The sequence below is a fragment of the Bacillus rossius genome, chromosome 17, assembly GCF_032445375.1.
Source record: "Bacillus rossius redtenbacheri isolate Brsri chromosome 17, Brsri_v3, whole genome shotgun sequence".
Lineage (NCBI taxonomy): Eukaryota > Metazoa > Arthropoda > Insecta > Phasmatodea > Bacillidae > Bacillus > Bacillus rossius.
Genome location: NC_086344.1, coordinates 39,731,968 through 39,758,650, shown reverse-complemented (window position 1 = coordinate 39,758,650; position 26,683 = coordinate 39,731,968). Strand labels below are relative to the sequence as shown.

The following is a 26,683-nucleotide window of genomic DNA, read 5'->3' as shown; positions in this document are numbered from 1 at the left end:
GAATTTTTCCGGTCTCTTTATATAGCTGTAAAGTTCTGCCCCATTTCCTTTCTCCCTTCACCCATTAGCTTTTTTTATGTACGCATCCCTTGCCACCCTTGTTTTCCTCCCCAGTTCCTTACCCATCTCCATCTCTGCCTTTATTTCTCTCCCTCCTGACCGATTTCCTCTAAAGCAGCTTTGTTAATAGGCTTTAAGCTTTCTACCGGAATGAAACTTTCTGATCATTCCTTTAGCGGAATAATTCCGACAGTATCAGGGATAGGGCCCAGGGAGAGAGATGACAACCAACTCATATTTCAGTATACAATATTGTTTCTGCCGAAGTTTCATTAACGAGCTGTGAACTTCGAAACTGCCCATGCATTTCATATATATTTACGCGATGTGTAAGCAGTCTATGGTTTCTAAACGGAAATGGGTTTCGTAAAAAAAACCTTGTTCCTGTGAAATTTTTTGTTGTTTAATAGCTGACATTATATAAACAGGTAATCTTTTAATGTATTTACTTGTCTGTTGATAAGTATTCAGATAATATTTTGAAGGAAATGCCAGATAACATCAAATATAAGTTATAACATAGTGGATTAAGTGCCGAGACCGGATATGAGTATGTTTCGTCAGGGGTACCGTTGCGATTGCCCTGGGACCCCCGCTGTTCACGTTTTCTATTTTATTTTATATATATAGCTATCGTCGGCGTAGGGGGAAGTATTCGACGGTAGGCGGGGGATGTTCGCAGACGACTGCAGATATGAAAGAGGGGCTGTCTAGCGGGTGGTCGGTACAGAGCGGCCGCCACTGGGGCCGCTTGGACGGATTCTGAATTGATATGTTACACTCGCAGTTTGACTTTAACACGATGGCAAGGAGCCCTGCACTTCCTCTTTCTCTTCCTTTTAGTCGTCTCCTCATCCCTTGTATCTCTCATCTCCAGCATTCCTTCCTCCCGCCCATTTCAATCTCTCCCTGCCCTCCCGTTTGCACCCGTGATCTCTCTGTACTCCATAACCACCTCTGTGTATACCAGTTCCCAGCTGCCCCCAGCCACCCTCTCCCCTTTATCAACCTTCATCACGCCTTTAATGCTTCCCACCCAAACTCCTTAACCAGTAATATTCCTACAGCGTGGCTTTTTGGTAAATAAACAATTAAACTCTTAAAATGTTTTTTTATATTTCTTTTTAGTTATACAGTCATTCCTTTTTTGACCTCGAAAACAGCGTTGATAAATTCCCACTGGTTTCTGAGATATTACCGTTAATATGTTACATTACAATATATCTGTGTATTGATGCAGCTGTTGCCATATTTTGCTTTAATTGAATTGTAAATCCTGTGATTCTTCATTTATAACAATGTGTATATTTTGTTTTAGGATTTTGTGATGGGGTGGAGGTAATTAAAAATTTGAAAAAATTGTTAGTTCCTATTACACAACTAAACCCAATTGTCAACCCTTGACAGGGATTTTTTTAGCAATATGTAGGTGCGGAGCAATGACTTGTAAAGAGCGATAGCACATTGTATTAACTTTTTCATTAATGTAATACCTCTAATGACCAAAGTATTCCAAAATATACTCAGACCCATATTTGAAAATTGCAATTCACAACAATTCATTCCGAGGTAGCTTTTGTGCTTGTTCTGTTTTTTCTTACCTTTATTTTTTCTTTTTTTTCTATTATAATTACAACAATGATTTTAATTTTAAATTACATTTACTGGGTATTTGGTTAGAAGTTTTTTTGCTCATTAGTTAAAACATCTGTAATTTTGAAGGAGAGCCACATTTATAAAATTAAGAAAATGTAAATTACAAAATGTTAGTAGTTTACCATTTGGTGCAAATATTACAAATTTTTGATACCAAGAGATTGGTCAGTTAGGTTAAATTAGCCACATTAAAATATTGGTTTGTTTAGGTTAGGTTAGGTTAGGTTAGCTATATTTAAAAAATTTTAAAATACTGGATGGTTGATTAGGTTAGTGCAGCTACAGCTATATTTTACAAGTTCATGTATGTATTGAAATTTGGCTTGAATTGCTGGTCTTCAAGTAGATAGGTTATATTTCAAAAGTGACCGAATAAATATTCTGTAATGTTTCCAAAATTTAATGTAATTAAGAATGAAGTATTTCACTAACACATTATTTAATTATGTGTTAATGTCATGAATTGACCCCTGAGATGTTTTTTATTTAGTCCTATCTGATTGCCATGGTACAATATCTGTTAGTGTTGCGGGTGTTTCGTGTTGGCAGAGCTGTGGGAGTGATGGGGGACATAAAGGCGTTCCTGCACCAGTGGTGCGCCAAGAAGAAAGTAGAACCTCAGTTCGACGTACGTCCGACCGGTGAGTGCGTGGAAGAGGTCCGCTTGTGTTGAACTAGCGAACCCTACTTTCTTACCAGACAGGGTTGGTCAGAGAACAACATCAGGGTTCGTACGCCTCCGTAATAGCCTTAAGAAGTCCTTAAATTTCACTAGTAATCCTCAAAAATTCCTTAATAAATATTGATTGTGTGCAAATAAGGGATAAACACTGGTATTTTAATTTTCATTTGTTTCCTACTTGGCAGCAAACAACACGTGCGCAGTGCAGTTCGTGAACTTTGGGCCATGGATTAAATTTTATGTGTAAAAATGTTTTGAATTTGTTTTTTCATTTATAGCATGTCACATTTAAACTAAAAAGTTTTTTTTTATTGCAGTACATTAAACTTGTAAAGTAAATATAAGTAGAACCCTGTTATAATGTTTTTCAAGGGAGCACAAGAAAAAAACATTATAAGCAGGAAATTACACTATTTATGAACGTTATATGCAGGAAATAAATACATTGTCCTTATGGGGGAAATATTGGGACTTTAAAAATATGACATTATAAGCAGGAAAACATTATATGCAGGAACATTATAACAGGGTTCTACTGTAGTGATTAAATTAAATGTTTCAAGGGCTATAAATTTCAGATATACACTTTGGTAGAATTTGTGCTCTAGAGATAATTCTGGACAACAGGGGCTTTATCTGTTAGAATCGAACTAACCAACAAAATTATTTTTTTGTGCCGTGACTATCTACTTAACATTATTTTCTTGAGGTATATTGTGGTGTTACAAATGGTTTTGTTTGCTGTTAACGGTGGTAAAGAGGTCCTTGAACGTGGAAAAATGTTGGGAGTTGCGGTGCGAAGCTGCGTGTGCTGGTGGGCCGCGCCCCTGAGCCGTGCTGTGCCGTGCGCAGGGCCCAAGAACCGGCAGCGGTTCCTGTGCGAGGTGCGCGTGGAGGGGTTTGACTACGTGGGCGCGGGCAACTCCACCAACAAGAAGGATGCGCAGAGCAATGCTTCCAGGGACTTCGTGCAGTTCCTGGTGCGCCAGGGCGCGGTGGGATCCCAGGACGTGCCGGCGGACATGGGGGTGAGGATCGGTGTCCATACTCCCCGATCAGGTGTCGTGTGTTCCAGTCAGTTTGTAAGAGCGTTCAGTTAGGTTAGCGTCATTAGAAATATGACGTACATTCATTTAAAAGGGGTTTAGTTAGCTACATGGTATACTTGCACTCAATATATCTAAAGAACTTCATTTGAATAGTAACCACCCTAAACACTAACAGTGCTGAAAGTCACAAAATTTGAATTTTCAGCCAACTTTTGCATATATTTTTTTTATGATTTTAGTTTATAGTTTCACATTAAGTATAAATATTTGGGGGATTGTCTCCTTAAAAAAAACATCTAAATTGTATCTTAATATAATTTAATCTTACAAACATATTAAATCAGCGTGTTCCTGAAAATGGTATTTTGTAGGCTTCTGCGAGCAGAAGATTTTCACTTCGAGTCGAGCTCGAGCGAGTTTGCTAAAATACTCGCGAGTATCGAGTCGAGTTCGAGTTTTTTTTCTTCAGTTTATTGCACATAAATAAATTTACTGTGATGGAGTAATAAAATGTGAGAACTTTTGAGAAAAATATGGAAATAAAAAAAGAAACCATTATCATTGTTAGCCTACTAAATAGATAGACCTACATTAGAGGTCTGCGAGCCTAAGAATTTTACTTTGAGCCAAGCTCGAGCGAGCCTACTTGAAAGTTCTCGAAGCTTGAGCTTTTGTGATACAGTTACACTTTTGGGAAATTATTTTTACCTTAAACTTAGTAGGTATAATGTTTGAATAAAGTATTAAAATGAAGTGGGCTTATTAATTTTGGGTAACTATTTACAGAGTGCTTTTATAATTTGCACTGCTAGGAAAAAAAACATGTTTTCCATTGAATCTAACCTGTTTCCATTGGTTCATTAGTAACTGATATCATCCAACTAACATAACCACAGTTTACAAGTACGTATATGTTTGTGTAAATGTAACATAACTTTGGAATAATTTCATCCTTGTCAATTTTTCTGGAGTCCTTACTGAGCTTCAACTAACTGAGCACCAAAAATCATGTTGTTTGAAAAGTACATTCACATTGTTTCAACATTTCCACTTTTCGGCACAAAAATTCTGAGAGAGATTGTCATAGAGTATTAAATTCTGTTCTTCAATCTATCATGCAGAAAAATAATTTGTTCTGCACGTTCAGGAGTTAAATTAGCTCTACGATTGGAGATGGTGTTTACAGCAGATGAGAAGCATCTCTCGCTGGCAACCTGTGTGGCTGGAATGCTTTAGTAAAATTGTTGGTAAATATGTAGAGTCGCGGTATATGCGGAAAAAAAATGCTAAAATTCCGAAAATACTTTTATTCTATGCTCTTTCACTTCCTCTTTTCAAATCAACCGGCGGAGATAAGAAATTCCAAATACTTTAGGAATATCGAATTTTTTAATTTTCATCACAATACCTGGGTATTCATGCGGCGATCACCATTGTTTCTGGTTTACGAGTATCTATTATGTTTCTTATTGGATAATTTTGTCACGTGACAGTTCCGTGATTGGCCAGTATTCAAATGAACCAATACGTGATTATTTATTTATTTATTAATCCGTCGGAGGTATCGCGACGTAGGTGAACGACTACATCATTTCCTTCTAATGGCAAAGGAAATGTACCCGCCTCCAACTTAGGTGGGTTTTTAACGTTTCTAATTTTAAAGTCTTATTTTTTATTTGGATATTGTCCGGGTTTGTTAGGTCAGGTCAGTTACATTATAAATACTTTAAAACTAAAGAAGACGAACCATTGAAATTAATTCACATTATTTTTTATGTCCGCTTAGTTTGAAAGTATTAATAATGTAACTGACCTGACCTAATCGACCATTTTATTTATTACGCATTCACGAACACACGGCAAAATAACAAAAATTGCGTCGGTCTAATAGTTGTACAGGTGTTGTATTGCAAAATTAAAAAATTCTATATCTCCTAAAGTATTTGGAATTTCTTATCTCCGCCGGTTGATTTGAAAAGAGGAAGTGAAAGAGCATAGAATAAAAGTATTTTCGGTTTTTTAGCATTTTTTTTCGCATATACCGTTACTCTACATATTTACCAAATTGTTTAACCTCAAAATTAGTGTCAAATATCTGTAACTTGTCATTAAGTTTAATCAATTTAAAGTAATAAAAATAGAAGCATTTTACTTAATTCAATTTACACTTGCAAAAAAAACTTACGCGCAATAAACCTACATGGAAATTAAAGTCTTTTTCAATGTCCTGTAGTCTGAAATATGTTTACTCATGTCATCAAATGTAGAGCTGTACTGAAGAAGCCGATTTTGCCAATATTTAGTTGAATCGGCATTTCTGCCAACTTCCAATACTCTTGTTAATTTTCGGCCGATATTACTGAAAAACGAAAGAGACTGCCATAACCTAAAAATCCACGAGTACCCTTTTCACTTTTCGTAGTAGTACTGCATTCTTTCAGATCGCATTATTTCTTAGCAACATGTGCCAACCGTACATATCAAGATTTAACATCCTTTTTTTTTAATATGTCCTAAATAAATACATTACCATCACGGTAAATACACATCTCGGTTATTACGGCAACTATAGTGCAAATGTGGTAACTATCATGCTTCTGCAGTAGTTATGGTATCCACAAAGAATCTTTAGTTCTTTTTATGGTAATTATCTTAAGATAACTATTGGAATTGTACTGTAGTTATGGTACATCATCCATATTTCTTCGTAAGTTGTTGTTCATTTGTCTTTTCTTCATATTTATATTTACGTGCGCCATTACTGGCAGGAACTTTCATAAAAATTTTAAACGGGACTTTATATCACACATTTTATGGCGTAAATGATGAGACCCCGGACAATTTAAACGCTTTTTACAGTAAAATGCGGGAAATGTTTCCGCATAAAGTGGGAAATACTTCCGCATAAAGCAGGAAAGTGATACATTAAAACTATGCGGAAAATTATAGAAGTAAAAAAAATTCATCACGGAAATTCGTAAATCCCGGGTACGTAAAAATGATGTGTTCATGTATACGGTCGATCATGTTACATTATAAAGTAAAGGATAATAGTGTTGTAAGACTTTTATTCCCTTATAATGAGAGTCTTTTTTTTTTCTATAGGTAGAGTGCAAGAAAAGCTCGCTCGAATTTCGAGTTGTTGAAAAGCCACGAGCTCGAGTTCGAGTATTACTAAAAAACTCGACTCGAAACTCGAATTTCGAGTACTCGCAGGTGTCTAGTATTTTGATCTATTTTGAAGTGTGTTGTGTGTGAGGAATGAGCCTGTGATAGAGAGGTGCAGACGTGCTCCGTGGTGGGGGTTGAGGTTTGAAAGACGTGTTGGCGTGCGCGCAGAACGCGGTGGCGGCGGTGACGGCCGTGGAGGGCAGCGCCCCCGCCGGGGACCTGGGGCTCACGCGCCCCGTGTTCCGGCCCGGGATGGGCCCCAACGAGATCGGCGAGGCGTACCGCCCCTACCAGGGCTCCGACCGACCCGTGGACCTGGTGGCGGAGGCGCAGAGGGTGGAGGAGGTGAGCCCGGGGCCGGCTGCTGCCAGCGTGGAGCGTGGAGCGTGGGGTCGGGGCAGCCTGGTGGGACGCTCGCTCGCTTGCTTGCCCGCAGGCGGAGGGCGCGGACGTGAACGCCGGCATCCACGGCAACTGGACGCTGGACAACGCCAAGTCCAAGCTGCACCAGTTCATGCAGACCAACCGCATCCAGGCGGACTACAAGTACAGCCACGTGGGGCCGGACCACACCAGGTGCGCAGTAGCGGGGCCGACCGCCAGTGCCTGGTTGTTGCGAATGGCTAGGGACGAGATGTTGTGGTGGATTGCGATAAAACTGAAATAACACCGAAAAGGATGCCACAACACCATATAACACCGAAATGCAAAATAAACAGCATTTTTAATAATAAAAAAATTTTCTCAATAAAAAAGAACTGATTTTTTAAAATTGATTACACTTTAGGAATATAACATATTTAGCAAAAAAAGTCGTACCAATTTGATGTACGGTACTAAACAGATTGATTTTTTTTTCTTTTTTGATTTTTAAATTGTTTTTAGTTACACACATTTATTTGCAGATTTATTTTTATTGTTCTGAGTAGATAAAAATGCTTATTACAAATTATTATATCATAAAATTATACATGTTGAAGTAAGTATTATGAAACATTCAACAGTCATATTTGTTAAAAAAAATATGCTATATTTATGTATAAACAGAATTCATAAAATAAAAAAAAAACCTCAAAATCTTTTGTTTTAAATGCGAGATCAGCCTGAAAATAAAACCATAAAATCTTGTCCCTAGGAATAGTATTTAAGAACCATTGCATTTTCTGTACAAGTTTCATAACATTTCACATTTTCACTTTTCCCTAGTTTATTCAGAACACAGTTTAGTACATCTGGGTGTCTACAGGTCACGTAACTCCCAAAGTAAACAGTAACTGTGTTACAAGTCGCTAAACTTTAATTTTCCAGCTGCCTTTGGTTACTTTGTATTTTGTTTTTTCAAACTCTTTTTCAGTTTGTAGCTACACATGAAATATAAATAGTTGGAGGCTGTCCACTTAAATAATGTGGAAGTTAACTCTGAAAATAAGTTTTATGTTTGTCATTCTCCTCGTTCCTATCTGAAGATGGTGGGACCAGTTTTCTGGGAGTAGTATATCTGTTATAGTTTTATGTATAGTTGTGATTTTTACGTAATAAAAGGATCCTGTAGACACCCTTTGTGTACACTTTTCAGTGAACACTATTTGAATTAATGAAGATTTTACTGTATATTTAATTTTTATGAATAGTTTTTATTTGCATTTTGTATCCTTGTGTGTTAGATATTTAATTTAATGCAAAAGTAGTTAAGTAGTTGATAGCGGCAGCCTGCGACGGAGGTGGCTTCTAGCGCGGGGGATGTAGGCGGGGCGTAGCGTAGCGACCTGTGAAGGTACGGTCCCTCCCAGAAGGCAGTGCATCACCATGAAACCAGTGTAGACTATGTTTGGAACATGACTCAGAACGGCAAATCTTTCTGGGACATGTTCGGTGCTGAAAACCAGGGCAAGGAGTGTTCTTTTGGTAATCGCAATTAAGTGTTCCGACCGTCTTGTGCGTTGGTGAAAATGTTCCTACCAGATAGTCAGCTTGATTATAGCAGTAAGAAGTTTTGGTTTAAATTTTTCATTGGCATTTTATTAGAGTATGTAGTTAAAAAAAAAGTTATAGTTTTCTTGTACTATGAAAATAGGTCACATTTTGGGGTATACTAGTTATGTACATTAAAGATTATATGGCTTTAATTATTTCGAGTTATTATTATTAAAAAAATATGTAAGTGCTTTTGTTTGGCATAGATGAATTAGTATAATTTTTAAAATTTAAATTAATTGTAAAGTTAGTATATTTTGGTAGAATTTATGCCAAGATGGCATTTAAAATTTCTTATTTGATTTGTTCTGCTTGTCTTGTATAAGGCGAGGCAGTGCTTACAGTCTCTGGAAGATCAGGAAAGGACTCATTTGTAGCATTCGTTAAGAAACACTCCAGGCTTGCAGAGTCATGGTGGGGAACTGCGGAGAAGAGACTCGGGATGGTCGACGCGCATCCGACCAGGTCCTTCGGAACGTGAAGCCAGTGTTCTGCCTGCCACGAGGTTCGCTGTCTCTTTGTCCTGTGCGAACTGTGTGCCGTGCTAGTTCCCTTGCCTAGTTCTTGTGGGGAACATGTCTTTAGGTGAAAGTTATTTGCATTACTTCTTCCTTAAGTTAAACATAGCATTTTAATGGCCAGTTGCACCATTAGCGGTTGGGCGTGATTTTGTTTCCACTGAACTGGTTTGATCGTGGTTTGACCACATTTTCCGTTGCGTCTTTGTGTTTTCAGCGCTAGGCAAAGATCGTTGGGAACTTTTCCGGCAGTTCATTACGATATCAGATCGAAACGGCGCGAGCAGACACATCCGGAATATTAGCAGACAGGGGTTATCATTTTAATCATACGTACATATTAAGAAAAGATGTACGAAATTTCAGATTTTTTATTTTTTATTTTTTTGTATTAAATAGTGGCTTTTATTTTTAAACCAAACCTAGTCATACTATTTCAGACTGCTTCGTTTTGTAATTATGTAACAGGTTGTGTTTTCACTCGTTTTTAAAATCAACAGATATGAGGCATCGGTCGCATTTGCAGCTATCTTGTGGCGACCTCAGCAACTATTTGCTTGCCGTGTCACAGTCGATTGTAGGGACTTCAAATCTGACCACCCCACCATACGAAATGCAACTAACACTTTTCAACACTGTTGCTGCAGATTGAAAATGTTGAGAGAAATTATCCGATCATTCATTGATTAAATCATTGAATCGCAGATCGAAAAGCAGAATGGTGCAACTGGCCTTAAGTGGGATTTTTCAATCTCTTTTAATTTTAAATGATTTATCCCAATTTTTGGTATGTGAAGGCATAACTCATATCTCCCAGACCTTCTATACCTTTTTAGCAACTACGTAATTTACTAGGCAGTAGTGTGAAAACGCCACGAGGAAATAACTTATTATTCCGTGCGGGTGACTACAACTATCATGATAGCCACACCAGTTCACAAATCAGCCTAAGCTGAGTCCTATGCCGTTTCAAACAAACAAATTACCGCAGAAGCTTTATTGCAAGTAGTATAAAAATATTTGAAATTGCAAGATGCTCAGGTCTAATCCCTCTTACAGAGTTTCATAAGGAAAATTTAAAACAAAAATACAATTGCTACCAGATTCATGTGTTAGTTGGCAATGCCTCAGTTGAATTGAGATTATTAAATGAGAGTTTTATAAAACACATTTATGATTAATATAAGATGACCTTTGAGTGTAAATGGCTGGTAGTTGAGGTTATGTACTGTGCCAAATTGTTGGTGGAACATTTTCATCACTGCACTGGCCAAAGTGTGAGGTCGTCTGCAGTGACCTTCTAGTTATAAACCTAAAGAAAGCTCCTTGGTGTGTTGCATAGACATTTATTTATTTATTTATTTTGAACACTCCTGTGAAATGAAGTGGATTGTTTGGTAAACATGTTGTCTTTGTTCTGACGGTGAGCACAATGATTTATATTTATGTCACTTTTTAATAGACGTATATAAAAACATAACCTTTTGAAATTTTGAAACAGTAATAACTTAATTTTTCTACATCTTAACGTTAGACTATAACTATATACTTGAATTCAAATAGGTAACCAATTGTTGTACTAATTGTTGTACTAATTCAACTATCATTTACTGAATTGAGTGAGATTGTGGTATCACGTACTTCAGAACTAAAACTACACAGTGTGCAGGAACTAGAAAGATCAAATAGTAACCCAAGGCTTTTCTGTATCGGGTTGTCCACGTAATGGAAAGACTGGGAAAAGTCATGGAAATTTTTCATTAATTTTAATTTTAGGAGAAAATGTCTTGCTTCAGTTGCCATCACTAGTATTGTAAAAGTTTTTTTTATTTTTAATTTTGTTTCATACATAAACGTACACATTAAACAATGGCTTGTGTAATGTTTAAACTAGGTGAGCTATAGGGATGGTGGAGGCTAGGTTTTCTTTATTTCTTTTGTAAATTTGCCAAATAGGTCAATTATTTACAAGTAATTAGTCTGGGAAATTTTAAATTTTGTTCAGGGAAAGTAAGGGAAATATCACAGGTATTTGTGGACACCTGTGTATCATAAAATTGTTGTTGATTGAACAGCTTAACAAACCACTTCATAGTACTGACCACACAGACGTTACCTGTCCCCTGTGACACTCGTGAGATGACCAACTGCAGTTCTCTGGAGAGGGAAGGCCAGCGTCGCAGGGGACAGGCATGCGCGTGGTGGCGCGGGAGTGTCGTCTGTTGGTGCTGGTTGTCTCACGAGTGTTGGTTTGCAGAGGCTGTGGTGAGAGTGTTGTTTCATGGTGTTGCACTGCCAGCTTGTCTAGGTGAGAGCTCGCCGGCCGAGCGGAGCAGCCCGCGGGCACGGCCGGTGAGTAGCCGACCCCCTGTGCCCCCCCAGCGCACCAACACGCTCTTACTGCGTTTGTTTTTACAACGAAATAGGAAAATGTTTTTAAAAAATTTCTTAAAGTCAATTACGAGACTTTTATTTTCATCATATGGGGCGGCAGAAAAATTTATCAAAATTCTGGAAAACACAAAAGTTGCTTGGATGGTTTATTTTCTCGTGAAATCCCTTTGTAAAATTTTAATTTCCTTTTTCCTTTCATGGAAACTTTTATTATGCAGTGTTCCACACTTTAAGTTTCTTTTAAGGTGTGAACTTTTTCGGATCCTTAACGCAGAATGATATCAAGTGCTAAGATTATTATTTTTTTTTATTTCTCAGATGTGCTATCGAGGGGTTTCATTGCGAACTGTTGGTGACAGTGTGTGTGTTGGTTGCGCTCTACGTCTGATATGAATTTGCTTGACTGATGTGTTCATCTGAGTCATTGCACAGCTGACTCAAGGCTGGGCTCATCCGGCCTTCGTCGTTACCTGCTAGCTTAAAACCATGTTTGATAATACTGTCACAAAATAAAGCAGTTTTTAATTACTATTGTCCGGGTAAAATTAAAGTTTTTTTAAGTGCGCCATAATTTTTTTTTTTGTTTTTTTAGTGATTGTTGAAAAAGTGCAGAATAATATTGTGCCTCATAGCCATAGTTGTAGACTAATGGTGTAGACCCGTGCGTGAAGGTAGGACGACGACCGGGCATCAATGGGTGATGCAGTGGAGGGTGCTCTTTCAGGACCAGCAGACTGGCTGGATCACGGACATGGCGGGAACAGACAGTGTAGTGGTTACGCTAGGAAGTAGGGAACACAACGTTGAGATGCAGGCCTGTGCGAAGCTTCGGCGAAGGGAATAAATCAAAGCTCTTTTTAATATTTGATTTTACACGCCAGAAAATTTGCTATTCATTTTATTTGAAGCTTCGGCTGTGACGCAAAGATCTGCATCTGATGTGAAGCTTCACGTTTGTTACGAAGCTTTAAAATATTGGAAGCCTGAGATTCGCTCATGAAATATATATATTTTTTTGTAAATTTCATTTTTGAATAAAGTTGGTTAGTTAAAAAAAATGGCACTGTGTTTGCTTTCATGAATGCTCAATATCGATATTATGCATGGTTATTTTATAATTTTTATTGATTGATTTTATAAATAGGTCACAATTGGTTAATTCTTAATCAGTTCATACATTACAAATATTAAACAATTTTTTTTTACTTCACTCCAGTACTTTATAAATAAGTGTAATACAGCTTCGCCGAGAACAATATTCGCAATTCGATTCTAGTTTGCTAACATTTTAAAAATTCGATTTGATACTCGCTTGGCTTCAGAATGCTGGCATTCGCACGGGCCTACTAGATGAAAACTGGCAGTAACAATAAACTCTGAGTGAACTAAAAGAGCGGACTATGAACTCCGGCAGCTCAGTAATGCGACCCGACGCAGAGGTCAGTAGTGATTGCAGTGTGTGCAGAACCATAGACCTTCCCCTCTGCTTCTCAGGCAAAGATTAGGAAAGGATACAGATGAAGCATTAGCCTTCAGACGTGAAGCCTTTTAACCCCCCTCCCCTTTTTTTTTAATGATTTTCACATACCAATATGGCGGACGTATGTTCATATTTGTAGTATCAGTGGTTCTAGCTTGCATTTACTGACGACATTGGGTAAGCTGTTCGGATGAATATTTGATCAAAATATTACTGGTTAATATGTTTACATATATTGTAAGTCCAAAATGAATATTCATAACACAAATGTAATAACATTACCTAATCAAATTTATCTCCAATTTAACCTCCAGCATAGATACAGATGACACATTTGCAAACAAACGGCCGCCATATTTGTACTGTAGTACCCTGAAATCCCCCTCTCCTTTTGGATTCACACTCTCCCTTATGGCTTCACCCCCATCTATTTTGGCTTCACCCCCTTCTATTTATTTGGGATTCACCCCCTCCCTTTTGGCTTCACCATCATCCATTTTTGCTTCACCCCCTTCCATTTTTGGCTTCACCCCCATCCATTTTGGCTTCACCCCCTTCCATTTTTTATTCATCCCCCTTCCCTTTTGGCTTCACCCCCATCCATTTTGGATTCATCCACCTTCCATTTTGACTTCATCCCCCTTCCCTTTTGGCTTCACCCCCATCCATTTTGGCTTCACCCCCTTCCATTTTGGATTCATCCACCTTCCCTTTTGGCTTCACCCCCATCTATTTTGGCTTCACCCCCTTCTATTTATTTGGGATTCACCCCCTCCCTTTTGGCTTCACCATCATCCATTTTTGCTTCACCCCCTTCCATTTTTGGCTTCACCCCCATCTATTTTGGCTTCACCCCCTTCTATTTATTTGGGATTCACCCCCTCCCTTTTGGCTTCACCATCATCCATTTTTGCTTCACCCCCTTCCATTTTTGGCTTCACCCCCATCCATTTTGGCTTCACCCCCTTCCATTTTTTATTCATCCCCCTTCCCTTTTGGCTTCACCCCCATCCATTTTGGATTCATCCACCTTCCATTTTGGATTCATCCACCTTCCATTTTGGCTTCATCCCCCTTCCCTTTTGGCTTCACCCCCATCCATTTTGGCTTCACCCCCTTCCATTTTGGATTCATCCACCTTCCCTTTTGGCTTCACCCCCATCCATTTTGGATTCATCCCCCTTCCCTTTTGGCTTCACCCCCTTCCATTTTGGATTCATCCACCTTCCCTTTTGGCTTCATCCACCTTCCCTTTTGGCCCTATCCACCTTCCCTTTTGGCTTCATCCACCTTCCCTTTTGGCTTCACCCCCTTCCATTTTGGCTTCACCCCCTTTTATTTTTGCTTCACCCCCTTCCATTTTGGCTTCACCCCCTTCCATTTTGGCTTCAGCCCCTCCCCTTTTTGGATTCACCCCCTCCCCTTTTGGATTCACCCCTTCCCCCCTCCTCGTCTAGAATCGGACCTTATGCTCTAGCTGTATATTTCCCTAATCTCTGTTCAAGACGGTACCTGCAGGTGCTGCCTAAACGCTGGCGATCATGGGAGGACGAGCACAGATGAAACCGTTCTGTTGGGGACCGCTAAAACGTGTCAGTAGAAATTTAGCACTTTGACGGTTGGATGTTAGCAACAGAAGAATCATGCAATCATGCAATTGTACTTAAAATAGTTTACGTGGTTATATATTTCTTCGTGCTGGAATCAGTATCCATGTGTGCGGCCTGCTACATACAGGTGAAGCAGGTGTGGTGCTTGTAGTGAGGTTGTAGTTTCTTCGTCTTGTCGGTTGGCCGGACTGGAGCGAGTGTTGACGGGTCGGGCCTGCGGTGGTGGCGCCAGTGACTCATCGTACTGCTTCTTACTTTGTTCTAGAGCACACTCCGTAGCCTCGTGTCCGCGGGTCATGAAAGTCACGAAAATATGTCTAAATAAACCAATGTGGCTGGAAGTTAGTAAATTTTGATTTTCAGTAGCCTTTCGCTAACTTGTATTTAGTTTTTGGTACCCCACTTCAGTTTATAGTTGCATATTAAATATAAATAGCTAGAGATTGTCCACTTAAATAGTGTGGAAATCATCGCTCAAAAAGGTTTTTGTGTTCCAATATAAAAATTGACAGATTTCTTTGAATAGTAGCTATAATTCATGTAGCTAATGTTTTATTTGGTGTATTATAAATAAAAAATATTTACCCTGTTTATATAAAACCGTCATAAAAAAATTTTCAAGGGGTCCTTAAAAAGTTTTGAAAATTGTTCAACAGGTATTTGTACACATCCTGTACCCATCAAAAACTATGGCAATCTATAAATTGTATGTATTGTATGTCCTGTGCCGTTGTCTTGTTTAATGGGAAATGTTTTGTATTTCTTATGACTTATAGGATTTGCAGTGCAAGGAAGTCAAATTTATCATAATGTTATTTTTTTATTGAAGTATTGACCCAGTAAATGTGTGCAGTTCAATATTGTGAATATGTACGTACACGATATTAGTTAAAGCATGGACTAAGCAAGAAATATAATTTTTATAAAAATTACAACTGGGCTTAAAGTTATTTACATCACCAGTTTTTTCATTCCCGTTTCCAATTGGGCTCTGCAACAGTAATTAAGTACATAACGTGATTATATTTGATAATCAAGGTTTCTTCTTTCTCTGTTGATTTACTTCAGTAACTTGCTTTTGTATTCAACCTGGGCTTCCTTTTGCTGTTTGTTTCGTCATGTCTACAGATCATGAAAGATCGCATGTTCTCCAGGAAATAAGGATATAAAATATTGCACTAATTATTTAGAAACTGCAATGCTATTTTTGTGTAATGTAATGTTCTTAAATTCTGTAACGTCTGTTTTGTGTGTAGTAGTAATTATAATGAGATATTTGTTTCGCAGGAGCTTTGTGGCAGAAATGACACTACACGTGAAGCAGCTGGGAAGAAGTGAGTTTATTATTAATATGGATAATATCTGGTTTTAACTTTTGTATGTACTTTGCATTTCATTCATAACTGAAAAGTGAGCTGCTGAAAATTTTGTTTTGCCGCACATTTTCTGTTAACTAGATACCAATTTTTTTTAGAGTAATGTTGTTTGTTAAATGATCTATTCGTAAATGGCTTGTATTTTTTCCCGATCGTAACCTGTCACACATATCGAGTGATGGTTTCAGAGCTCCTGGAAGAGAAAGCATGATTGGTAAGGACAAGATTTTGTGGTGATTTGTGGTAAAACCAAAATACCACCATATGAAAACCGAAATGCCAGTTATTGATTTATTAAACAGTTGAAGAAACCCTTATTTGATAGGAACAATATATGTTAACATCAAATACTAACAACACTAACACAGAAAAAAGTACATACAAGGACAGCACAACTAGCGATCAATACTGCAACAATTGTTATGACTATACCATTAATGCCAATCAAAGAAAATAATATTGAAAAGAATAAGTGTATGTATACAAGATTATTAATAAAGCAAGATGAATACAAAGATTATAAAATGCTTTAAATCTAAAGTGGAATTAAGGAGCGTTTAGAAAAAACTTAATTCAAATCACAAGTAAAGTACATAATCTTTTAAAGTTTGAAATTTAAGGAATTGGATTATTTCCAGACGAAACTTAAAACTGTGCATCTCTATTTGAGTCACCTTTTAACTGTAAATGCTTGTTTGATTTATTTTTACTGTAGTGAATGGTTTTAAGACAAATTTATTACAGATCATTTTATTTATTTATTTTTTATTTATTTATTTATTTAATATTTGTTGCATGCCTACCTAAAGCTTATGGCCTTGGGTGGTAGGCACGATACAAACAAACACAGATACATACAGACAGAACAAAACAATACAAAATACAAGACGATAGAACAAACGATACACACAACATGCAACATTTAACAATTAGTGAATAATTTCTTTTGAAAATTTTATAATGTAGGAAATAAAGAATAACACAGAATTAAAAAAAAAAACTAACTTGAAACAATATGATTATTAACCACAAGGAAAAAAAAAAATGTTATTGCATAACATAATTGAGGTTGAGCAAGTGTTACAGAACTGAGTGCAGAGAAGGAAGCTGGGCCGGTGGTGTCCGTGTGCGCAGACGTGACGGGGCGGGAGACGGGCTCCAACAAGCAGATGGCCTCCAAGAGCTGCGCCCTGTCGCTGGTGCGGCAGCTGTTCCACCTGGGCGTGATCGAGGCGTTCAGCGGCACGCTCAAGAAGAACAGGGAGGCGGAGCAGTTGAAGCCCTACGAGGTGCGCCTGAGCCCCGAGCTGGTGCGGCAGGTGGCCGACGTGCTGGAGGGGATCAAGGTCGCGCCCGTCGAGATCGTGAGTCCACAACTCGCAAGCATTTTTTATTAATTTATTTATAATTATAAATTCAAAGCATGTTTATTATTTTTTTTAAAAACAATTCAATAAGTAATAAAAGGTTATTAAAAGTATAACATATCAACGTAGAGACTAACTTAAAAAAATGAAAGTTGTGAACATATCTTCCAGATACCTATTCCCTTTGATCCCTGTGCCGATACATTTGCATCATCATCCGAGAGATGAATAACGGCCGATATCCGGTACCAGGATCGGAACAGTCCTGTTGTGAAATGTGGGGAAGGATGGAAAGAGCCATGTAAAGAAGTACGCAAGGAGATTAATATATAATTGGGGAGTACAGTTTGGTATCTTTTGTACTAGGTGACAGTGAATGTAGTTACAAACATATCATTGGTAAGAAATTTTGGGAATTATTAAAAAAAACTTACCAAAAATATTCCCAACTAAACAAGTAGAAACATGTTTTAACAGAGAAGTAACAACCAAAGGTTTTGATGTGGTTACCTTATACTGACGGGCTGGGCAGTGCTTGCTGCTGCAGTGAAAGTTTCCTGTGTGACGGACAGTGGTTCCGCTCAGGCTGTAACCGGCACCAATCAAACTGCTCCTGATCGAATTCTTTCGGTTGGATTCCAACCATTTCCCATTACTGTGCTGCCTGCATTTGTAGTTCCCTCAATAGTTTATCGTTACTGTCTGTTTTCATTTCAGTCCAGTGTTTCCTTTTTTTTTTCTAGCAGATAACAGTTCACTTGTCACATTTTCTCATATGGTGTGTTTCTGTCAAAACTTTGTTGGCTTTCGCTAATTCGGCAAAACAGCTAAATCGTGAATGACCGTAGCCCCGGCTGTTCTGAAGGAAATACCTTTCACTGTTGTTCATTCTTATAATCCTTCTGGCCTAGTTTTTTTTTTTTTTACATAAACCGTGTATTACTTTACCATTATTAAAATACATTTTCAAGCAACTTACCAAATTCCTGTAAATAGGGCGTCTTCATGCATGTTCGGCGATGTTAGTTTGACCACATTAGATATATTTTGGAAAGGCCGTTGGCAGTACTGAATTTTGAAACATTGCAAAGGAATTAGTATTTTTTAACTTTCTCTGTTCGTACATGTAAACAGTTGTTTTGAAAGTGGTAGTGTTCTTTTAATATAATTGTTTCCCCATGATAAATTGTAATTAATTAAATGTTAACACGTGATTGGACACAAAAACTCCAAAAATGGAATCTGTAAGAAAATGTCATGGTAAGAAGTGAATATCCGCGGACGGGAAGGGACACGGGCGGTTGCCGGGTTGCAGCCCCCGGAGCCGGAGGGCCCCGTGTCGCTGCTGTCCAGCCACATCCTGGACGAGTTCAAGACCACCAAGCCCCAGGCGGCGGGCGTGGTGTCGTGGTCCCCCCCGCAGCCCAACTGGAACCCCTGGCTGGGCTGCAACATCGACGAGGGACCGCTGGCGCACGTGAGTTTCCCTTCTCCTCTCCGTGCTCCCATTTGCATCCACTCACTATAATGTTAGACATACCATGGAATCCATTAACTTTTTTATATATTACTATTATTAAAGTTATTTTCTATTTTCATTATATTTTTATTCTTTAAATAAAATTTTAAAAATATTTTAAGTTTCACGATAATATACCTTTGTTATAACAATACTAGCTACTCTAAAAGGTTATTTTCATTCTAAAGGGATTTTTTCAAGTTTTTCGGGCAGATTAGCCATTTTGCGTACCAGTACGCCTATGGTGTTATCGGCCATAAAAACAGCCGCGTACTAGTACGCTTGTAGATGCAAATGGGTTAACCGTTTGACACACACCTTTATAGTGTAACCAAAATTTTTTTTTAAATGTATCTGAAACATATATATATATATATATATATATATTTTTTTTTAAAGGAAAATCCAGAATGAAAGTTTTCTAAATACACTTTGTTGCTCTATTTCATCAAGAGCATCATCATTTGAGGTGTTCATTAATAGTATTGATTCACGCTGTTGTAGAAAAAAATTCTAAGTTCGATATATCAAAATACTGTGTTGTTATAATTTTTTGTTTTCTGTGTTACACATCTGTGACCAATGTCGTGACGTTTTCAGAAATGTTGTAGATCATCTGGTGAAAACAGCTGTATTTCACGCCAGACTTTGTGTTTCATCAAAAATGTTTAAATTTTGTGAAACACTTTAAAAACAGCAGAATTTTGTCATTTTTCCGTAATTTTGCAGATCACAAAATTTTGGGACGTCTAATCATTACATACTAAAAGTACAATATCTTGGCGGACGGTAATGAATATGTATTAAAAGAAGCATGAATGGTAGTAGTAAACTTCAGAGTTGTCAGTGTCTGTAACTTTTTAATTATTTACATCTCCTCCACTATTTTGCTTCCAATCATTTTCCTGGAATCTCACATCTTTCAAATTCTAGAGATCAAGTAGTGTTTAGGGTTTAAGGATTTGATCTTATTTTTTTATGGTCTTATGGTTGTCACTTAACATTTTCATTAAGCAAAATTTATTTTTACATTAATGGTTAAGAAGGAAATGTTGTGAACAGTGAAATATTACAAACACATATAAGATAATATGTAACTATAAAATTGTGTACTTAGATTCAAAATTAATTTAAACTGCGTACAATGAAATATCTAAGTCTGGTTTATTCTGTAACAAGGTATTGCCGGGTTCTTGAACCACAGTGAAGACTTAACTGTAGTTCCAAGCGTTACAATGTGTGTCGCACATCTGAGAGCCAGAGCGTAGCACGAAAGAAATACGTCATTGCTGTCAGAAACTTTCAGCAATGCTGTAGACGGTGTGGCAAGCAGAGATGCCAAGCACTACGGATTTTCCGTAGTTTCTACGATTTTCGTTACTTGACTACGGCAATACGGATGCTAGGTTTAAACTACGGATTTAATGCATTTTATGGTTTTTCTGTTTGTTTACATCACATCGCAGCAATATGCAGTATGTTGTGTTCGTGGTTCCATAGATATATGCATGTGTGATGTCACACTTGTGAAACAAAATGCCCTGGACTCACGTTTCGTAACATTTTATTTTCAAGTGCCCAGTAATGACTCAATATATCTATGCCGTTTCATTTTGCTTTGTTATTTTCCGGTGTGTCTGTTATGTGTGTATTGATTCCGTGTGTATGCTACACTTCATTTGGCGTGTTATTTGCGATATAATGACAGAAAATGTCGAAATGTAAAAGTTCTATCACTGAAATTATGCGCGAGCCTTCAAGTTCGAAGAAAACTAGCGGGCTACTGATAAGGCAGTGTTTTGATTGTTTTATGTGTTTAGCAGACATTATTTGTTTGTTCAAACACGGTATCAACCCTCCCCAGTCTCCTATTTCAGAAAATGTTTCTTAAAATAATATTGGTATTTCTACCAGGAAAATGGTTTAAATAGCACCATTTTGTACTTACTAAACAAAATTTTCCTGGGGAACCCCCCCCGGCCAAACACTCCTTATTATGCCAAATGTTGCTCACTACTGACAGGCACTCCACAAGGTTGGCATCTCTGGGCAAGTTTCACGAAGGCTTCCCGTCGCCCTCTTCTTGCCCTGCCAACCACGCGTGGTCCTGAATGCAACTGCGACACGATGTGTGGCGCGCGACGTGACTGTAGCCTGCCGTGCCGGGTGACGGGCTGCGCAGGTGAGCATGGAGCAGATCAGCACGGACCTGCACGACAACTTCCGGGAGCGCATGCAGAATGACGCCCCGCTGCAGCGCATGCTGAAGGAGCGCAGCTCGCTGCCGGTGTTCGCGTGCCGCCAGGCCATCATGGCGGCCATCAACGACAACCCCGTCGTCATCATCCGCGGCAACACGGGCTGCGGCAAGACCACCCAGGTGCTTGCTCACGTGCACGAACCTGCAGGGAAACATTGTAAACCTCGTTTCAAAATATTTTCACTTCATGAATACTACGTTAATGGAAGAAATGTGGAATCGGTAGAGATGGTGATTCATAGCATTTAAAATAATAACATTTAGCATTTTGAATGTGAAATTTAGCATTTTGTAGCATTTTTAAAAACAAGATACAGCCAATTCTCTCATTTTACATTACTGAAGAAAAGTATATTTTTAAAAAGCATTAAATAATACACATATTAATTATTAACCACAGCAATAAAGATCTAGCACAACTACAAAGATAGCCTATCTTGGCAGGTTTCCAAACAACTTTTTAGCACTTATGAGTGCTACAAATTGAATACTTAAAATTACAATAAATTACAATAAATATTTTTTAGCCGTGTTAATGGCCATAGTTGATGTAGAGTGCACAAATAATGTTATTGAAACTCGTTATTTCAATTTTCGCCTTATTTTGGTTTTAGCCAGAAACAATTGCTTGCCGTTTTACCAACTTTTTTCCTTCATCCGATTTCTCGGTGAATATATTTTTTTTATAGCCTGATGTCTCTCAGATTTAATGTGCTTTTCAAGTCATCTTTTTTTTCCACTCCAGATGGCAATTACATAAATTGCACTTTAAAATATTTGTTTCACTTTCGTAGAAATGTTCACTTTTGTATTCATTTATGCGATCGTGAATGGAAATGACGTTTCGTCCCATTTTTACCACGAGAAATAACAGTATACAACACATTCACGAGTATGCACGTATTTGTAAACACACCACCTTCCACAGACTACACAAGAACATTGCTTTCACGTGAAACACAGTCAGAAAATGGGACTTACAATTGTTAGCGTGGCGAAGCAGAGATGTCGCAATATGATGGCCTAAAAACTTGTACTCTGCAAGATGACGGACACTCTTCCAGCTAGTTGTTCTTTACTTTGTTTACAATCGCGAGGCACGGATGGCCGTTCTTCATTCAATATTTACGAACAATAATGTTGTGAATTACGTGACAATAAGATACTTGTGCTGAATACGCCATAAAATGATGGTTTCTTTCGATACTGAACTGAAACGAAATACAATCGGTAAATAAATTGTGTAGAGTGAAGACCAATCTACGTTTTTTTACCTTGGTTTCGCATTTATCTCGAAATAGTCTAGATTTCGCATTTTATAGTGGAAAAAATATAATTTAACATATTTTCGCATCTATTTTGCAAAAACAAAAAAAAATCACCATCCCTAGGAATCGGCCAATCCCTCAAATACAAAAGCAAGTGCCTACAATTGGTTTAACTTCTGGCCTGACATGCAGTACGAGAGGGCATGTACCTGTGGTCGCAAGTCCTTGCCTGGTTGACTCGTTGAACGATTTTGCCCCGGAAATGGTCTCGGCCGGTAGTTTACAGACAGTCTGCCTCTGTGACACCGCTGACAGAGGTGACTGTCCCCTTGTGCCGAGGAGGGGAGCATGTTGCCGAGCGACGAGGTGTGATGGGCCGTTGCTGGTGTCGCCAGGTGTGCCAGTACATCCTGGACGACTACATCCAGTCGGGCCAGGGGGCGTTCTGCAACATCGTGGTGACGCAGCCGCGCCGCATCTCGGCCGTGTCCGTGGCCGACCGCGTCGCCAACGAGCGCATGGAGCAGCTGGGGCTCAGCGTCGGATACAGCGTGCGCTTCGAGTCCGCGCTGCCGCGCCCCTACGGCTCCGTCATGTTCTGCACCGTGGGTGAGTCTGGCTCTGCGGTAGGCTCGCTTCAGCATCAGTGCTGCATGTGACTTATATATTGAAGAAGTGGGAAGTATATATGTAGATATAAAGAGATAAATAGAGATAGAGAGATACATAGATGTATATAGAGATAAATATATATATAGAGAGAGATGGATAGATGATTTGTATATATGTGGAACTACGTCAAACATATTACAAAAACAAAACTGAATGAGGCATTGCAATGCAGGCTGAGCATTAGCTAGATAATGGAATCTTTTCAATATTAGTAATCTCTTTTTTTTTTTTTTTTCTTATTTGGCGTTAAACAAAAACTAACAGCCGAATATTGTGTTGGAACTGTTCATTAACTTGTGACCAATAAGTTTGCAACTGCAGACATTCACTGTAAATGTTTTCATTCAAATTATTTTTTTTCTTTTCTAGCTTAAAAAAAATATATATATATATATGTATGTGTTTCTGAACTCTGTTTTACTGTAGTAAAGTGATATTAACGTGCGTCAATCATCGTTACTCCAGTGTTGAACGAGGCCGCAAGACGACATTATTGATGATTCCTTCGAAGAAAATTTTTTGGTATTAACTTTGAATCAAAGTCGGCAAGCTTCGATTTGAAATTTGACTTTCTCGTAGCTTCAAACACCTCTACTAGAAAGTCGAGTTTTTTTTTATATATTTTTTCCCTCCCCACTATACACATTTGACTTGTGAAACGAGCATAAGGATGTGTTTTTTTTTTTTGCAACATCGGTTTAATATTTTTTTTTTAAAAATTTTGTTTGTTACAATTTCTGATCATTTTAATGTAAGATACTCAGAAAGTACTAGACTTTATTCCCGAGTTGTTTGCGGCAGGGCGGTAGTGGAGAGGAGTGGGGCTGAGGGGGGCCGTGCCCGCAGGCGTGCTGCTGAGGAAGCTGGAGAACGGGCTGCGCGGAGTGTCGCACGTCATCGTGGACGAGATCCACGAGCGGGACGTCAACTCGGACTTCGTGATGGTCGTGCTGCGCGACATGGTGCACACGTACCCCGACCTGCGCCTCGTCCTCATGTCCGCCACCATCGACACCTCCCTCTTCAGCAAGTACTTCAACGACTGCCCCGTCATCGAGATCGAGGGCCGCGCCTTCCCCGTGCAAGGTGATCCTCCCGTTCTGACCTTTTCCCCGTCAGGAATAAGTGTGTTTGTTTCGTGATTTATGATGTTCCAACTAAAGATTATTTTGTAAAATTTAATAAATGCAGAAATATTGTTACATTCAGTAAAACCACGTTATGACCCCATTTTTTTGCGACCATGCGTGTATTATGTGTGTGTTATCTTATATGTTATATCTTTAAATGAGCAATTCTTTTGTGTGAGGAGTGTGCGATGCAGCGTGGTGCGTGCGCAGACTACTTCCTGGAGGACTGCGTGCAGCTGTGCAAGTTCGTGGCGCCGCCGCCCGACCCCAAGAGGAAGCGCCGGGACAAGGAGGAGAGCGACGTGGCGGGGGAGGACGCGGACGAGAACCTGAACAAGGTGGTGTCGGCCGACTACCCTCCGCAGGTGCGCCAGGCCGTCGCCCAGCTCAGCGAGAAGGAGGTCAGCTTCGAGCTGATCGAGGTACGCCACCTGCGCCCTCTCGTTCGACACACGTACCGCATCCACCCGTACTTGGTGGGGGTCCCATTGTACCGTATTTGCTCGCGTAAAGGCCCCGCCCGCGTATACGCCCCCCCCCCCCCCTCCTTGTTATGTGAACATTTTTGAGAAAAAATTTAAAAACGTGTTTTTCTGGGTTTATCTGAGGGCAGGGCAGCTTGGCATGCATCAAACAGCAAGCCATGTACCATGTATTGTGAGCGGCGGGAGGTGATTTTGTAAGCGGCAGTGATGCAGAGACTGGTATTATAGTTTGTCCGCTCTCCGCTGCCAATCGTTCCGCCAGCTGTTTCATTTAATCAAAATTTAATTGGCGTGTAAATAAGTTGTGGTGGTATTTCATTTTGCTTTTATTAAATTTTAGTTTTTCATACCTGAAGAAAAGAATAATATTTTTTTTCCTCCAAATTCGCGTATAAGGCCCCCTCCCCTTTTTTGGGGTCGAAAATTTGGATAAAAGGTGGGGGGGGCGCCTTACGGGAGTAAATACAGTAATCATAAACTTGTATCTGACCACTGGAACAATGTGAATTAAAAGTTATGATGGGAACAGATTGGTTGTAGAACTGGACTCTGTCATAGCTTTGTTACCTCTTTACTGCCTCCTGAACCTCTGCTTATTTGAAAAACTACACGATTTGCCTGTAAATTCTTATCACGTATCCCACTGAAGTCCTGCTCTTGTTTGTGTCTCTCTGAAGCGCGGGAGGTGAGGGGAGATGTGTCGGCTGGCACGACAGACGAGACAGGAGAACACATTTTGGAATGCCTGAAGGAAAAGAGGAAGAGTTCGAGTTGAGTTTATCGCCGGGTTCCTTCCACTTCCGTCTGTTTCTCTTCACAATTGGTTTTTGAACTACAGACATAGAACACTTTTTTCTAATTGTCGCTTTAAAAAAGGCCATCTTTATTGCTCTATTGAAGTAAGTGGCACCAGAAAAATAGTAGTAAATATTCTTTAAATTTTTTATTTTTATTTTCAATTTCTTTGTGTTTGAATTATAATTTCAACTCTAAAAGTATTTTTCATAAAAGTATTATTCAGAATCACAAATTATTTTGAAGTGAATACGGTATAATATATTAACTTGACTGAAAAAACCTTGTGGCAGGTAAAAAGTAAGAAGGAAGAGGGGGTGAATTATGAAGGCTTATAGGAGATAGTACTTATAGAGATAGTAAGATATTGTGAAATCTCATTGAAACATACTTTTTTTTATGATTCGGATTTAGTTTTGGTTAAATGCTACTTAATTCCATGATATAACTTGTATTTTGGTGCTATATGGGTCATTAACTTGCACATCAGTCTATGTAGTGTTTTCAGTTTGATCGCAATTCACCGTATAATCTTGTCCCGAGTTGCTACAGAAATGTGACCGGCTGGAAGAAGTGAAAACGGGCAGTGATACTCGGGCAGCGCAGTGTTGCGAAGGGGCGGTGGGCGAGGTGAAGTGTTGTGGGTCGTGGCTGTGGGAGGCAGGCAGACAGACACAGTGACGTGTGAGGCCGGGGCGTGTGCGCAGGCGCTGCTCAGGTACATCAAGTCCCTGGGGTTCCCCGGGGCCGTGCTCATCTTCCTGCCGGGCTGGAACCTCATCTTCGCCATGATGCGGCACCTGCAGCAGCACACCACCTTCGGTGAGCTCCCTCCCCGGTCTCTCTACGCCGTTTCCGCATCACATTCTTTAAACTTTATCCTTAGAAGGATGAAAATGGGTAGAAAGCCAGTTTTAGGGTGATTTTTTTATTTCCAGTACTCCTTCCGTGTAGAACTTTTCACATCACTCCATGATTGTCCGGCCAGAAAATGACATATTTGAGCATAAGTTTTTTCAGGCTTACGACAACGGTCAGATAATTTTTTTTATGTCGTCGGGCAAATGTTTCAACAGTCTCGGCTGGTAATGGTAATAGGTCGTCAGAGATAGTACGTAACCTTAATTAATGTAAGCTTAGATAATCAAGATGCTTATGTACTACGTTGCAGGAAACCATTCAAAAGTATTCTTGAGGTCATACATATTACAATTTTT

The 26,683-nt window shown here is 39.0% G+C and overlaps 1 protein-coding gene across 3 annotated transcripts in view; it reads left to right on the top strand.

Annotated features, from left to right (window-relative positions):
• Window positions 1-399: 399 nt before the first annotated feature.
• Window positions 400-26,683, top strand: part of LOC134540891 (ATP-dependent RNA helicase A) — a 37,055-nt gene continuing 10,771 nt past the window's right edge. The window contains exons 1-13 of one of the 3 annotated variants that reach the window (XM_063383924.1): window positions 400-488; window positions 2,266-2,357; window positions 3,251-3,426; window positions 6,787-6,963; window positions 7,055-7,194; window positions 15,882-15,928; window positions 17,105-17,334; window positions 18,653-18,814; window positions 21,039-21,236; window positions 22,780-22,993; window positions 23,903-24,142; window positions 24,397-24,608; window positions 26,174-26,288. In XM_063383924.1, coding sequence (XP_063239994.1) covers window positions 2,279-2,357; window positions 3,251-3,426; window positions 6,787-6,963; window positions 7,055-7,194; window positions 15,882-15,928; window positions 17,105-17,334; window positions 18,653-18,814; window positions 21,039-21,236; window positions 22,780-22,993; window positions 23,903-24,142; window positions 24,397-24,608; window positions 26,174-26,288 — 1,990 coding nt within the window. In that variant the 5' untranslated portion in view covers window positions 400-488; window positions 2,266-2,278. Of the gene's footprint in view, window positions 489-2,265; window positions 2,358-3,250; window positions 3,427-5,632; window positions 6,436-6,786; window positions 6,964-7,054; window positions 7,195-8,975; window positions 11,463-15,881; window positions 15,929-17,104; window positions 17,335-18,652; window positions 18,815-21,038; window positions 21,237-22,779; window positions 22,994-23,902; window positions 24,143-24,396; window positions 24,609-26,173; window positions 26,289-26,683 lie in introns of those variants that run through there. The other 2 variants (XM_063383925.1, XM_063383926.1) reach the window with 2 other exon arrangements.